At 41.1% G+C, this 15410-nt stretch overlaps 1 protein-coding gene across 4 annotated transcripts in view; it reads left to right on the forward strand.

Moving 5' to 3' along the window:
- ZFYVE28 (zinc finger FYVE-type containing 28) overlaps positions 1-13833 on the forward strand; it is a 165865-nt gene extending 152032 nt beyond the window's left edge. For all 4 annotated transcript variants that reach the window (XM_056351085.1, XM_056351104.1, XM_056351075.1 and 1 more), the window contains 2 exons: positions 10456-10559; positions 11515-13833. In XM_056351085.1, the coding sequence (XP_056207060.1) occupies positions 10456-10559; positions 11515-11646 (236 nt within the window). In that variant the 3' untranslated portion in view covers positions 11647-13833. The remainder of the gene's footprint in view (positions 1-10455; positions 10560-11514) is intronic.
- The last annotated feature ends 1577 nt before the right edge of the window (positions 13834-15410 follow it).

The raw sequence follows: 15410 nt of genomic DNA on the forward strand, positions 1-15410 counted from the left end.
TGCATGAGATGGAGCAAACAAGAAAGCAATCAGCTTTGATCTTCAAGGCTAAGTGGTGGTTTCAGCACACCAGGAGCTCAATTATTGGAGTGGTGGTATCTCTGTGGTCAAGTGAGAAATGCAAGACAGCTGTCAACTGTGAAACTGTGTCTGAGCTTCCCAGAAATTCAAGTGTGCAGTAATTTCCCTGTGCTTTAAAACTTTGATGTATCGTTGTCTGTTTGCCCACATATACTACTGTTCTTCCAGCGAGAGGTTTTGAAAGCAGGATGACTGAGAACTGAGTGGTAAGCAGTGTATGTCTCTGCTTATATGCAGGGGTGGGTGACCAACAGGAAATAAATGTTGGTTCATGTAATTTGTAATAAAGATCAGAAATTGGGGGGGAAGAGATGACAACACAACATGACTCTTAAAAGGTTAGATTTTAGAGTAATGCGATGTATTTGTAAGTTCTTTTGTGCTTCTATAAAACCCATGGTTTGCTTGGTAACCTTTCTTCTGAAGCTGCAGGCTAAATCATCTCTAATCTTATTTATTTAGAACAGCAGGGCTAATTTATGTATTACGTGCTGTAGAAATACTATCTCTTCTGGAGGAAAATTATTTGGTGCAGATAAAGAAGCGTTCAGTAGTAATTTTAATTGATTTTTCTATTGTGCCATAATTCAGAATGTCACAAAAGATGCAGTAAAGAACAGATCTTTAAGCAAAATCCTTACCATGTATAGGCTGTATTGGAAAAGAATGCAAGAGATGATTCATTCTCTACTATTTCAGTTCATATTCTTTGGTTTTGAATCAATGCCTGATGCTGTTGGTGAATCTGACTTACAGAACTTAAATGCAGGTTACTCTGAACTGCAGGATGCCGAACAGCCTCAGTGATCTATGTATTTTGTTGAAGCGAAGTCACTTCACTTCCCTGGCCTGTTACTCAGATTTTAAGGTTCTTCAGCTTTCCCTGGCATTTTCTATTGGCACGGGGAAGGTTTTGTCTTTTGAGGAGTACAGCCTATGGCTTGGGATGTTGTTTACTGAAATAGAGGACAATAGTCTGGATGCTTAGGTGATGTTGTGGCCATATAGGAGTATGGTAAAGGGGAACCTTTGGAGTTACAAGGGTCTCTGCAGCACCCAGGCATTATGAATCAATTAGGTCCCTGCCCTAAGTGAATGGTAAAACCCAACCTGTAGTATTAATAGCACACACAGATAACTACAGCAAAACCAGCCTTGCCAGCACCTTTGTCCAAAATTAGCAGGTACTTCACATATGCCTGTGTGATAGAAAGCAGAGCCTTGTGGGATAACCAAGTCCCTTTTGAATAAGTAGACTTGGATGCCAGAATGAGCTTGGCTACCTTGGCACAATGCTTTCCCCTGCTAACACATCGTCTAAACAGAGCCAGTTGGCCAGTGCTCCCGCAGGTCTCTGCTTTTGATACCTTGCTTGCTCACTGGGAAGGCTTGGGTGTGTCAAAGTCAACCGCCATACAGACTGTCTAGGAGTCTTACTTGGCTTGTGTGTAAGCAGTTATGCTGTAAATAGTTTTTGCAGTCAGAGCTGTACTGATTTGTACAAGTAGATAACTACTGTAGTCTGCTGTTACTTAGCCTTCAAATTTGCTGATGGGTGGGAATTTTCTGTATCACAAAGAGACAGAGGCTACTAGGAAACATGGAGCCATTGGAACATGCTCTGCCTTCCAAACCAGAACACACCACAAAACATCTGCAAAAGGAGGCATGTGAAGTGGGTCAGTTTGTTGAATTTGTGGGAACTGCAGAAACACCTGTTCTGTCCCCTCACCTCCAAGACATCACAGATCCCTGTCCCTTCAGATCACAAATTGTCATTGCTGGCAATGCCATACAGACATTTTTTCACTGAGGTATGCAGTGATAGCTAATGGGATACATGGTTTTGCTGTGCCTAAGACATCCAGCATGAGGCATGAACTTAAAGCAGTATTTAAACTTCAGCAGCCATGTGCCTTTTTCCCTTTATAACTCCTCACCACCTACCTCATTTTTGCTGGCCACTGTGGAAGCAATAGCCCCTGGATTTGGGTGATGTTTGGGTGCAGGTGGAAGATCTCTGGTGGTTAAGGCAAGGCAACCTTTGCACGAACGCTGTGCCCTATTTATTCTTGCAGCAAACCTGATGAGTTTGTGCTCCAGGCCAAATCTGGTCCCCAGGCCTCCTACAGGAGCACACCACAGTTATCACTGCAAATGGATTCAACACAGAGTCTGAGCACATTGCACCAATCTGTTGATGCCATTGCACCAAAATTAATTATATCCTTCTTTGTACATCATTTCCACATTTCAGGTCACTCAATGATTTTGACTGGAAGTGAAAACAATTTAGAGCAAATGAGCACATCATTAGCTCCTCCTCCCTTCTGCCATCGTGGCGGAACATGAACATGTATCAGATTGAGAAAGTCCAGCAAGCTACCTGCCAGGAAAGCTTTTTCCAATGATCAAGTAAATCCCTCTTACCGAAAGTACAGAATGTTTAAGATTGCATCCAGTCAATGGTAATTTAAAAAAAAAAAAAAAAAAAAAGCCCAGCAACCTGAACAAATAAATGAATAGTTTGGAAGATTCTACTGAAGCTTCCAGCCTCTACTCAGATTATGAAGATGAATCACTTGTTGTTGTCAGATTTCTCATTCTTACTGTATACAAAATTCACCAGCTGGTCTGGGTCGTAAAACAAATATGAATGTTTTTTTTATGAGCTAGCTGACATTGGCAAGGGTATAAGAGTTAAATCCTGTGACCTTCTGAAGGTTGAAATACAATAAACTAGAGATTAATTGGCACTCCAAAACAAAAGGGTTTTTGAAAGTGCAGATGAACCTATAGTGTATATGTTCATGCTTGCTCTCCTAAAGCTCTAGGACTCCTTTTTTGAGGAAGCATATGTATTTGTACTTCATACATTATAAAAAGCACTGTGTTTTTATAGGGAGAGAAAATAAATACGTTTATATTTTCCTAGACTGTAAGACTAATTTATGCAATATTATATTTAAATATAGTAAAATTCTATGCTCTGGTTATATGATGGAGAAGATGGCCAGTGGGGACAAAGCTCTGTATATAAACTCAAAGCAAATTGTAGTGAAAGCTGCTCAGAAAAAAGTAGGTTGGGCTCTTTGCTACCAGTGGTGCTTGCTCTCAATTGCAGTAATGGCAGAAGGGGCTTGTGTCCCAGGACCCGTTGGTACTGCCTTTCTCCATGTCCTGGTGAGCTATGGGCCAGCATGGGCAGGTTATCAGGAAGTTTCTGACCTCCTGCTTGGGACAAACCACTGTTGGATGATAACCTGACCAAGAAGTTTGCACAGCGCTGAGAGCGGGCAGCATGAATCGCACACAAATTAAAGGAAACCTCCACATTTGAAGATGTAAGGAAATTACTCTTAGCTAACCTAGTATAAATGTGTCCCTGCCAGGACAGAGCTGCATCATTCTTAATGTGTGTTATAGCTTTAAAAAAAACACACATCAGGGAAGTAGAAGTTTGATATCTTTCTGCCATTTATGTGTCTGGGATTGTATTTCTAGCCCCAACAAATAAGTTGTTTTCTATTTGCCAACATACTTATGCATAAATATACGTGCACCCAGGGTAACTTTATTTTTTGTCTTGATTTTTATGTATTCATTTCTTTATCAGCCTGTAACTGTGATCAAGCCTAAAGGCCCTGCTAACCATATTTGGGACAGTTAAGTTTATTCTTGTGAGGCTGATGATTTTAATAGTGAACTTTGGCAAACCTGAGTTTTGACCATGTATGTGTTTTGGGGTAATGTATTACTCAGTAGAAGTCATCTGTTGTGACTGAGGAAAGGTTAATATATTTAGTTGTCAATGTCATGAGTTATAGGCTGGCTAAGAAGATGAGTTATACTTCTCGTCTGAGGATAAGCATGAGACATCTAGAAATCGGATGATTTTCCTCAAGGAAAACCAGAAATCATTATGAATCTGTTGGTGCTCCATGAAAATATTTGCTGTAGCGTTTGAGCTCTTTCTGCAACCATACATTAATTTTCACTCCTTATCCCTCTGACATCCATGCAGAGCTGCCTTGCTTGCTACCACCTAGTTATAACTCCAGTCATAATGGATTTGCTGTGGCTGCCAGTACAAATACCTGTTTGTGCCAAACCGTATTAGCATCTGTTTGCTGCACAGCAGCACGCTATTTCTCCTTGATCCCTTTCCATTTCATAATATTCCAGCCCACCCACTTTTGTCTAGTCAGAAGTCCTCACAGCCCTCCAACCAGCAGCACAAGCACAATTTAGTAATTTATGGTCTTGTGCTTGTGCAATAAGAAGTCACAAGGTCAAGAAAACCTACCTATGCTGCTATGTGTGCAGAATCTAATCACTGTGGATCTAGATTTAGCTGTCACCCCTAGCTGAATGCTTCAATTTTTCTTTTGTCCTCCACACGCTTATGGCTACTTTATTATTTATAATTATGACCAGCAACATTTTCTAAATGAAAGAAGTTGAATTGTTGCACAGTTCAGTGGCCACACATACTCTGTCCACATAAACTTTTTACTTTTTCCTTACTCAGCAGCTCTGCTTACACTGTGTGAGAGAAGAATCTAGCATCAAGTTTTCCATATTGAGGCAATGTTTTATAATCAACTGCACATATTTAATCATGTGTGTAAAATTACAGGACTTTGCACAGTTTTTAGGTTGAATTGCTATAATTTGACTGACATTTTGAGAACTTGTTCAGAGCCTTTTACAGAGACCATTCCTCTTTGTCAGCTCTGTGTGGAGCCTGTTGAGACCATTGCAGGAGGAGAAAACATCCCAATAGGTACTGTAAAGCATGGGCTTATTCAGCTGTACAATGACGTAACTGGGATTTTGATTTAAGTTCAAAATCTCTTGTCCTAAAGATACACGTATTGAGTATTCATCTTGTATGTAGATCTGCATTACTGACTCACTTCTGGGCCATAATGATTGGTAGTTCTTACAGAGAAAGACTCTTAGTAATGGTGATGTGGAAGATCCAGTCTCTGATTTAAAGTAAAGATTTGAACCCTATTGCTATGGAGGTCAGCATTTTCTGCCAGAGTTGTCCCATTTTAAATAAATAATTATTTTCCCCAAAGAATGCTGATCATGTAGCCGTACAGAATGGACACAGGATGTCATTGTTCAGGGTTATGTTAAATTGGGCAGAGCAAAGGCTTTAGCCCAAGTCTGCAAAGCTCTGTGCTTTGGTGAAAGCTTTCTAGATTTGCACAGAAACTCCATCCTAAGAGAGCTGTTTGACAAGAGCTGTACTTGAAGCTAGTAAGTCTGTACCTCTTTTCTTTCATCCCTGACGTTTTCATCAAATAATGTTGAAGCAGAAAATTCACTTTTATTGAAAAACTTTAAGCCAGCTGTAGTCAACACTGAATCTACTGAGCAAGGGTCAAGATTACTGATACAGTTGTGTCCTAGGAATCTTATATGAAAGTCAGATTGCCCAGAATGACATGCAGAAAATCACATGTGATAAGGGACAAAAAAGTTCACCTTACTGTGGCAGTTGAAGTAAGCGGTAAAGTCATGTGACTTTAGCTTTCTACTTTCTGTACTTAAAACTGTGAGAATTTACAATTCCTGCTTTCATCAGAAGAGCTACAGCGAGCTCATCTGACCATTTTCACAGCTGTGAGGGTAATGCGCTTTGACATCTGCAGTGGTTTAAGTTCCGCAGACTGCTGTAGGAGCAGCCCTCTTAAGGTTAGGTAAAAGTATAATCAAGGTTATATATGATGTGCTCTAAAATCTAATACATGTTGATGCAGGAGGAGCTTTCAGTTTGAGTTCTGCATTAGAAATATATAGTATATAAAAAGATGCAGAAAAGGTCTTTTCTCTGAATTGTCTGGCCATAATGCAAAAGTCATGACAAGCTTAGGGTTTAGCAGCTGCTCTTCAACAGGGAGTCTTGGTGTGCATGTTTTCTACCAGAGTATAGATTTGCTAGATTAGGCCTTCTGCAACCTCAGACAACTTCTGGGATTGTTTCTCTTCCTGCCACAGTCTCTTGTGTCTCAGCATCACTTAAACTTTCTGATCTAATGTTGTTTTGGTCAGCACTGTTGGTGACTCTAGGTCCAGGCTCTCTTCCTCTAATATTCTGGGACACAGAAATGTTCTCAGATGAGATGAGACTGCAGGAGGTCTATTGCACATACTTAAGCAGAATTAGTTCACATGTGGTTTTCGACAGTTTACGGTGTCTATGAGTTGATCATTATTATGGTTTTCTTAAAGCTCTAGCGTTTTGGGTTTATGTGGGATTTAAAACTTTTTTAAGAGCAGAAAACTTTTTTAACTAAGGAGGATGCATAGACATGTAACGGTGAATTCTGAAAGCTACAGCATTAAAAAAAAAGACCACCACAGAATTTCATTATTTGAGAGATTGTAATACAAGATTCTTTAATAGTTAAGAGCTGAGAATACTGCTTCTCCTCTTTAAATGTCTTTTCCAGTCTTCATGCCATTTACTTTTATCTTGTGCCTTTTCCTTTCTCTAAACTTGTTTCTTATTAATTTAAATACTGGTTTTTCTTCCTTTCTCTGCCTTTTTTTCTGTACGTGCTTTTAATGTTTTCCTCTAAAATTCATTCCTGTAGTCTTTCTCGTTAATCCCTTCCCTCCCTTCCTCCTCCTCTTTGATGTTTGTGCTGTGGTCTTCATCTGTTTCCCAACAGACTTCTCTTGACTCTCATTGCATGATAAAGCAGTGGGCCAATTAGTCCAGGAACAAGGTTTTCCCCTCCATTCCCTGTACTAATCCCCGAAGCACAGGCAGATAGTGCTTTGGAGACAGGATGTTTCCATTTGCTGCTGCATGCAGAGCTAATGGAGCAGCGTAGTCCAGAGAAGGATTGTAACATAAAAAGCCTGTGGGTGCGGTGCTGCTGCCTGGCTTCCAGCACATCTTCAGGCTCATGCTAGGGGGTTAATTTGTATAACTCACTCTGCTCCTCATCTTGAAGCTTTATCCCCTCTTGAGACTGTTCTTCAGAGAATATTTCAAAAACTTGTTCTATAAAAAGCCTGATGACTCAATCGTTAATATATGTAAGTCAGAAAGGCTGCTCCCAAGGTTGAGCGAGATGAGGCTTGTGAAGGGGACCTAGGGGTGTGATCCTGTTGCCACTGGGGCTTGCATGGGCTCAGAGAGACAGTCATTGAGGGCTTCATCCTTCCTGCCAGTGTGAGCAACTGGGCTCCAATCCAAGCCTGCATTTAATCTCAAAGTGCATACTCTCAAGACAAAGCCTCTGTGTTTGTGTTTCAGTATAAGGACTTTTTCGGTCACAACTGGAAGCAAAGGCATAGGGCTAATGGCCCCAGGTTTCTTATTTTGATGTTATTTTAAGGCTGTACCACTGTGTAATTTTGGGCAAGACATTTCTCTCCTGGTTTTTCCTCACACGCTTACAGGCTGTAGCTGGGTGATGAGGATTAAAGCAATTAATGTTTGTACAGCATTTTGAATGTTAAAAGCCATTACATAACAAAATGTTACTATTTGGGGGTGTGCTGCAGTGCAGCAGAGCTTGGTGCAAGCAGTTGGCATGTTAGAGGGGCACTGAAACCCAGAAGGCATGGGGCATGGGGCTGGCCACGTGGCCCTGTCAGAGAGCCTTACTGCTGTTGAGCCACCGTCCGGGGAAAACGTGCCCTTTAGCTCACTCTACTGATGTGTTTATGTAGTCAATCAGCTGATGTGACACCAGTGTGGAGGTAGAAAGAGTCTCTCCAGTGTGGGAGAACATTCTGTAGAGAGGGTTATACTCTTCCTCTACATTGAGTCTCACTAAGTTGTGATTTATTTTCTTATGCAATTATAAAAGCAAAGTTTGCAGATGAATTCATCTGGCAGTCAAATAATTCTGTAACCATGAACTATAGATCATCTGATTATTATGAGTTTATAAGGACATTATTTGTCAAAATAAACTTGCTGTTATGGTTGGGGACTTTTTTTTTTTGCCATGTTTATTTTCGCACTGGAGGCAAATCCATACAAGTGCAATTAAAAAACTTTTTTAACATTGCACTTCAAGGATAACAACAGACAAAAATATATAAAACGAAACTCAAATGGTAAACACCTGTTAAGAAAGCTTTTTTCTGTTGAAGAGCTCCACAGTTTTTGTGATGCGGTTGTGTTGACTTACAACATGCCTGGACTAATCGTGATCTAAGGGAAGGAGGTACTAGCTGCTGCAGAGGTTGCAGTTCATATTGACATGCTGCTGTTTGTACAAAGGGGGCCTGTGTTTTGTGGCTTTTCTGGGAGTGTTAAAATTAGTAACTAGCTGAACGTGGTAGCCCACATTATAACACAGTTGATAAAGCATTGGCAGGCAAGTGGGCATCTTGCCAAACCTGCTTCTACCAGCTCCATGTTCATTTGGGAGGAGACCTGGTGGCACAGAGCTTGAATAACATTGTAAATTTTCCTGTTTCTAAAATTAGTGAGAATCAATGGGATAGTTCAATCCCTGAAAACATAATCAAGGCTATGTCATCTAATGGCAAGTTTTAAACAGAAATGTCATTATTGGCTTAATTATTTTGTTTGGAATATATGTGAGTAACCCAGGGGACCTCCTGGATGGGGAACGTGGGCATGCTGCTCCAACATCATCAGACTTGCCATGGTTTCAGATCAGAAATTCCTGTGAAAGTGATAGGAAGCCTTCAAAACTGACATTATAAACTGGTATTAGGAGTAAGTTTCATTGGGCAAGTTACATGTAATAGCTAGGGAGGTTGCAGAGAAGGAGAATAATTGGAAAGGAAAATCTCTTGATTTCATTGCTATTAATGCTTTGCCTTAAGCTGGCAGTCCTGCCTCTCCCTGCTGCTGAAGGAAAGCCTGCCTTTGAGGTAGGAATTTGTAGCCTTGTGTCCCCACAGAACATTTTCTGGTGAACTGTTCCCAAGGATGGGGTGAAGGCTGCTATATGCAGTCTCCTTGTTTTCACCACATCGGTCATTTCTCTGCACACAGACTTTTTGGTTGCTGTCCCTGTAGCTGTGGCCTTTATTAGACCAGTTCGTTCATTAAGTGAACAATTGCTTCCTTAAACTAGTTTAACTTCCAAAATAGAGGAGCCTGTAAAAGCTGAGTCAAGATTTAAAGTTCTCTTTATTAATCTGCTTTTTGAACATTTCCTGCATTGAGTGCTGTATCCTTTTTACTTTCAATTTGATAAATGTTGCAATGTGACAAACACGTGAAAACTGGTCATGGTTATGTTTGAACAATGTAGTGGATTTTTCATTTAATTATCTTCTTTCTGCCTGTAGCTGTAGCCCTCTTGACCTCTGCATTAACTGCACCATATATTCTGTTGTTGGATAATATGCTCCTTGAGGCAAGCATCTTGCTTGCCAGGCTTATAAATCAGCAATTGCATGGGTTGTATACTGTAAATAATACTTGGAGAAAAGCTGCATGCAGGGAACCTGGGTAAATATGTCCAGCAGTTCATGTTTACTGTGTCCATGGATTCCTTCCGGATAGAACTGCTTTGCCCTTCATTAGATTTTTAACAACTTATTTAAGCAATCGGCTACAGCATTTCTACACTGGTAATTTTAGATTCTCTGAGGTCATGTCAGCCCTTCACTAGCAGAAGCAGCTCAACAAAAGTGAGCCTAATACTTTTTGCTTTGCCAAAACAGAATCATTTCCCTGCTTGGCTTTTATGAGAGGCTAGAGAGCTCACTGGAGAAATAAGCAACTGAAACATGCTATTTGGGATAACAGTAGACTTTTCTCTCTGCTAAGTCTTGTACACCTGATTTTGTGGTTTTACTGTAGTTGCTGGTGAATTCCATTGAGTCGTAATAGTTTAGCAGACAGTAATCAGGCTTTGAGTTTATTATGTGTAGAGTTGCTTGCTGCCTAATTGCAGAAAAGCAGTCAGCCTTTCTGAGGGAGGGCTGAAGAGGCTGGGAATGGTCTCGGCTCAAAGCTTGTATTGATGACTGGTTGCGTTGACCAAAACCACCTGTGATCCAGCTCGACTTTAGTAGTCTCTTGTCTTCATATTTCATGTTGCTTATCTCCTTTTCTCTGCCACTTTCATTTGAACCGGATATATTTCATGTTGAGTCCCAAGCTGCTGTGTGCTGTTTCAGTGCTTGCTGTGCTCTGCCCGAAGGGAGGGCCGGGCAAAGAAGGGGGTGTTGAGCCCTCCCAGGCATCCTGAACTCACCTAGTTGCCTGTTCGCAAAGCACCTTGAGGAACTTGGATGAAAGCAGCTGCTGTTATATTTTACTCTCCCTACTCCCTTGAGGATCTGGTAATTGCATGTTTGTTTTTATTCCCTTTTGATTTATGTTCCCTTTTGTTGCTGTGTTTCTGACAGATCCTCCTGACTGGGTTCCAGATGAAGTCTGCAGTTACTGCACTGCGTGCAAGGCTCCTTTCACAGTCATTCGCAGGAAACACCACTGTCGGAGCTGTGGCAAGGTAATGACTCAGTCAAACATGTGAGAAACAAGCCGCCAGAGAGAACAAAAAATTCACGTGTACACAAACTCAGCTGCACAACACAATGTGTGCACTTGGCCAGGGTTTTCAAATCACAAGTGGTTTTGTATGTCTTGGCTGTCAACTGCTCAGCTTACGTTTAGAAAGTGGAAGGGAGAGTCATGACTACTCTACAGCAATAAACATTTGTCTGCTAAAGCAGAACTCACTGTTGAGATCCTGGAACCAGTACCCCAAATCCCGAGTTGCTCCAGACGACTGCTGTAAGCTTTAACAAGCTGCAGCAGCAGCCTGCACTGTGAGGGGTGATGCACAGCTCGGCTGCAGGGATGGTGTGTCCCTTTGCTTTCTTTCTGAAAGCAATTCTAAAAGGATGACTGCGGTGCGTAGGGCTGCTGCTTTGAAAGTTTGTGGGGGAGGAAGAGGGAGCGAGGGAGAAGAATGCAGTCATGTGCCTCAGGAAGCCAGAAATCTGCAATCCCACTGCGCTTGGTTGCTTGCTGGTGTACAAGTTAAAAAGGAAGAGGGGACAGAAGCTATTTTTGCTAACTTTGTAGCGTACTTGGCAGAGTAGGAACTTTGGAGATAGTCACAAATATTCCCCTAGTCTGTCTTTAAAAAGGGGAGAGAGATGCTTCTTTTCATCTCTGGTGGAGCTGCCTGCCTTCCCTGTGACCTGCAGAGCTAGACGGGCCTGCCTTGGCTGATGTCAGTGCTTGGGCACCCGCACCAAAGAGACAAGGCACAGTCACGTTCATTGGTCACTCGGGCTATGAGTTGCCTGCGACAGGCCTTCATTTGCTGTGCTGAGGGTGGTATTGCCAATATACAAAAGCCCAGCGTGTAAAATTTTCTCTCTCCTCTCTTGACATTAATTTTGTCCCATCGAGTTATTTCAAAGGAGCTTAAGTGAAATCTCCCTCTTGTTTTCCAGATCTTCTGTTCCCGCTGTTCCTCCCACTCTGCTCCATTACCTCGTTATGGTCAGATGAAGCCTGTCCGTGTTTGCACTCACTGTTATATGTTCCATGTCACTCCTTTCTATAGTGACAAAGCTGGTATCTGACATATTAAACTACTGGTGTGTCTTCTGGAGTCTTACATGGACTGATAATATTTGACCAAGCCAAGAATTAACTTGAAAGAGGGACCCCGTGAGGGCATGTAGGCTTTGACATCCATTATTACAAATTTTGTAGAGACAGTTTTTATTGCATTTTACTAAGCTGCTAAAGGGAAGTATGAAGAGTCTGTAGTTCTAAGGCTACAGTACTGTCTTCCATAAATTTATAACATTAATGTTACAATGCCATATACAGAACAAATGCACTGTGTGGAAGGAAATAGGGCTCCGAGAATGAACAAGCACCGCTGCTTATCTTACATGCTAGGAACAGAGTAGCCAGTTAACTAGTCCATCCCAGCAAATCAGTCCCAAAGCTCGGACACTTCTGTGCTCACTAGAATACCAGCATGGCTGTGGATATCAGCGCTCTCCCTCCTGCTGCAGTTTAACTTTCCCATTACTAGTTTTTTGCTACCTATGCTAGGATTAATTAAAGCAAAATTATTTCCAATCCATATTTGATATTTACAAAAGCAAAATTTTCTGTGAATCACATAGGATGCACTGAAGGTCCTGAAGCAGTATATTTCTGTTGCCTTTCATTTACCGAGCAGAGCAATAACTCCAAGTTGTCTTCTAGAAATTAAGTTTTACAACTTCCAGTTCCATATTTTGGAGTTCTGGAAGTATTTATAACCTGCATCACTTATGCTAAATCCTGTTAATAAAAGTCTGACACACAACCTTGGTTTCCATATCAGCATTTAAAACTTAACAAACTTCAGAGGGAATGGTTACCAAATTAATTAATATTGAAAATACATATTTTTGAAAGTTTAGCAGCAAAATTCAGTAGATGTGACAAACTGTTTTGCCAATGCCGAGGTTTTTTTAGATCGTTTTTAAAAGGCAAATATATAATGATATATTCAAAAGGTCCTAGAGAATGGTCAACCAGGGAAGGGTACTTGCTGTCCACATTTGGCAGAGTAACTGTAAAATATTGCATACTGTTACTTCACTCATGCTAACAACTCGGAAGACATTTGTATTTATTTGAAACACCAGGGATTAATTTTTATCTCCACTTGGAGCGGAAAGAAATAAGACTCACATGGATTCATGCTATGATCTTGCACAAACTATTTGCAGTAAGAGCTCCCTGAGCACTGAGGTTTCAAAGGCGTTTGGGCATGCTTTGAGTTAGCCACATGAAAAGCAAGGCAGTGTGTGCTGTGGTTACAGAGGAAACGAGATCAAGAGCTCTTCGCTGTAGCCCCTTTCCTGACTCGCAGTGTTACACGCTGTGTTTCAAAGTGATAAATACAAAAAAGGATGAGGAAGTTGTTTGCGGTATCATGCTCAAGAAAGGTTGTCATTCAAAATGATAAAGCAAAACTGGCCAGTGGTTTTTGTTTTTGTTTTTTTAATATTATTGGTGGGGGGGAGCGAACAGGGACATTCCCTTTAAGCGGTTTAATGTTCAGCGTTAATGAGCCATATTAAGGGTACAACAGTTTGGCACTACTGTCGTTTTGAATCAGATGAAACTCCTTCACTTAGTTGATATGACAAGCCTTATGATGCTGTGTGTAGACGATGTCAGCTATGATGTGTAGTCTTCACCTTATTTATTTTTTTTTTAATTATTATTTCCCTGAAATCCTTCCCATGGAATTCTTGAGCTGGAGTGTCAGCATTCACCAGAGTTTGGAAAGAGGCATGGGGCTGGGTGATTGGTGGGAGGTGGGTAGTGTGGTACAAGTGATGATACTTATTCAGGCTTAAATCTCAGGCTTCACATTGCAATGATTATTGCAGTTTTATTTTTAGAAGAAAAAAAAAATCAAATTAAATGCATCTTTTATAGGATAAAAAAATACAACAAACTTCAATTGTGAAATAAATATGCACAAAAGTTGCTTCTGTGAAAAAAAATATCTTATTTAAAGGACTGAATATTTATTCAAGCTTGTTTTTATTTTGTAAATGCTGTAATTCAGAATCATTTCCATAAATATGATATTTAAAGATCTCAGACACTATAGTTTCTTATGTAAATACAGACTCCTATTTCTCTTACTGAAAAGCACAATGACTATATCAATACTAATATACATTTGCCTCAAGGAAGACTTTCATCTTGTAATCTCTTCAGATAATTAAAGTGTCAGGACTTTCTACTTCCATGTGCTGGTTTGCTCTTTCATTTTGGGGTCTGTTTACATGGAGTGACAGCTGCCACCCTGGCAAACTGGCCTTAAGTCTTTCTCGCTTTGCAAATAACATGAAAGAAATGAGTTTAAATTTGAAAATGGAAGTTTCCTGTACAGAGAAGGGGTTGTAAATCAAGACTGGTATACTAGCCTGTCACTTAATATTGCCTTGTGCTCTCTCTTGCCACCAGCTGAAAATCTCCCTTCCCAGAATATCTTGTGTCAATGGCCACTTCACACATCAGGCATATTTGATCTGCCCCTGTCACATCTTTTTGAATAATCTTGTCGGGGGGGGGGGATGCAAGTCTGCAATGAAAACAGCGCTCCTTGGATTTACCTGCACAGTTGTTCTTAAGAAGCATAAATGCCCAGTACTGATTTGTGCTACTCCTTGTATGAGATATAACTGTTGGAGGTTTTATGAAAATTAACTTTATTTTCCAGAGGACTTAATGCATGGCTCTGGGATGCCATTTCACTTGAGGAAAAAACATGTTGCATCTGTATGACACTAGGATCTGGGCTTCAGTGGTGCAACAACAGGAAAATTTTATGGGAGGCCTGCACACAAGTTTAAGACGGCATTTGAATTAACGTATGTAATATTTATGGGCAAATAATGCTGCCTTAAGGTGTGCATAAATAAATGAACAGTAGGAATTTGTCGTAAAGGGGCTTCTTAAATTAAACTTAAATCTTCTCAGGGTTTTGAGGGAAAAGGGGGATGTCTTTTCTCTAAACCACAATGATGTGTTCCACAGCGGTTTTCCTGTTGGGGATACCCCAAAAAGAGCGATACAGGATAATAAGGTAAGAGCAGCATTGCCATAGGCGGCAGGAATTCAGCTGGTGTCGGGCTCTTCTGTATGACACGTTCTCTCTGAGTCAAGGCTGTTATCAGAAAAAACATTATTACAATAAACTTTGAAGTTACCCGTTCTAGATCTGTACAAATCGTACAGCGTTTCTTGCTTGTAAAAGGAGGTGGGATATCACAGCTCCCCCTGCAATGAAAGGAACCTCAATAAAAAAGAGGTGCTCCAGAGAACACCCCTGTCCAGAAAAGTTAAAAATACTTAAGAGCTGTCAGACGGAGCAGCTCAGTGAGGAAGAACCTGGATGGAAGAGATGGGAGAGGAAAATAACCTTTGTGTCTGTTGCCTAATCTGGGAAGGAGGAGGAAATCGGGGTGCATGCACGTGTGGTTGTGCCTGTACACGGGTGAGGGGACACGAAAGGTGGGTGGTGGAAGTTGTACAGTCAAGTCTCCTGCTTCTAGTGCAGCCCCATCACAATTCTGCCTGGGAGCTGGAGGAAACCACCAGTGCTCAGTGTCTTGTCTCCAGCTGAACTCACTGTCAGTTTATGCAAAGTCAAGGCTGCTGGGTCTGCATCCTCCTGTTGCCGTGGCAACCCCTGATAGCATCTCTCCACCAAGTGCCAAGACTGCAGCACTCTGTTCCTGCACAGGCAGGCACAGAGGCTTCCGCTTTCTGGTTCATAGGAGGGATTGTGGTTGCTCAAACATCTTTATTTGTAATGAGG

This window comes from Falco biarmicus, chromosome 1, assembly GCF_023638135.1.
Source record: "Falco biarmicus isolate bFalBia1 chromosome 1, bFalBia1.pri, whole genome shotgun sequence".
NCBI classification, from domain to species: Eukaryota; Metazoa; Chordata; class Aves; order Falconiformes; family Falconidae; genus Falco; species Falco biarmicus.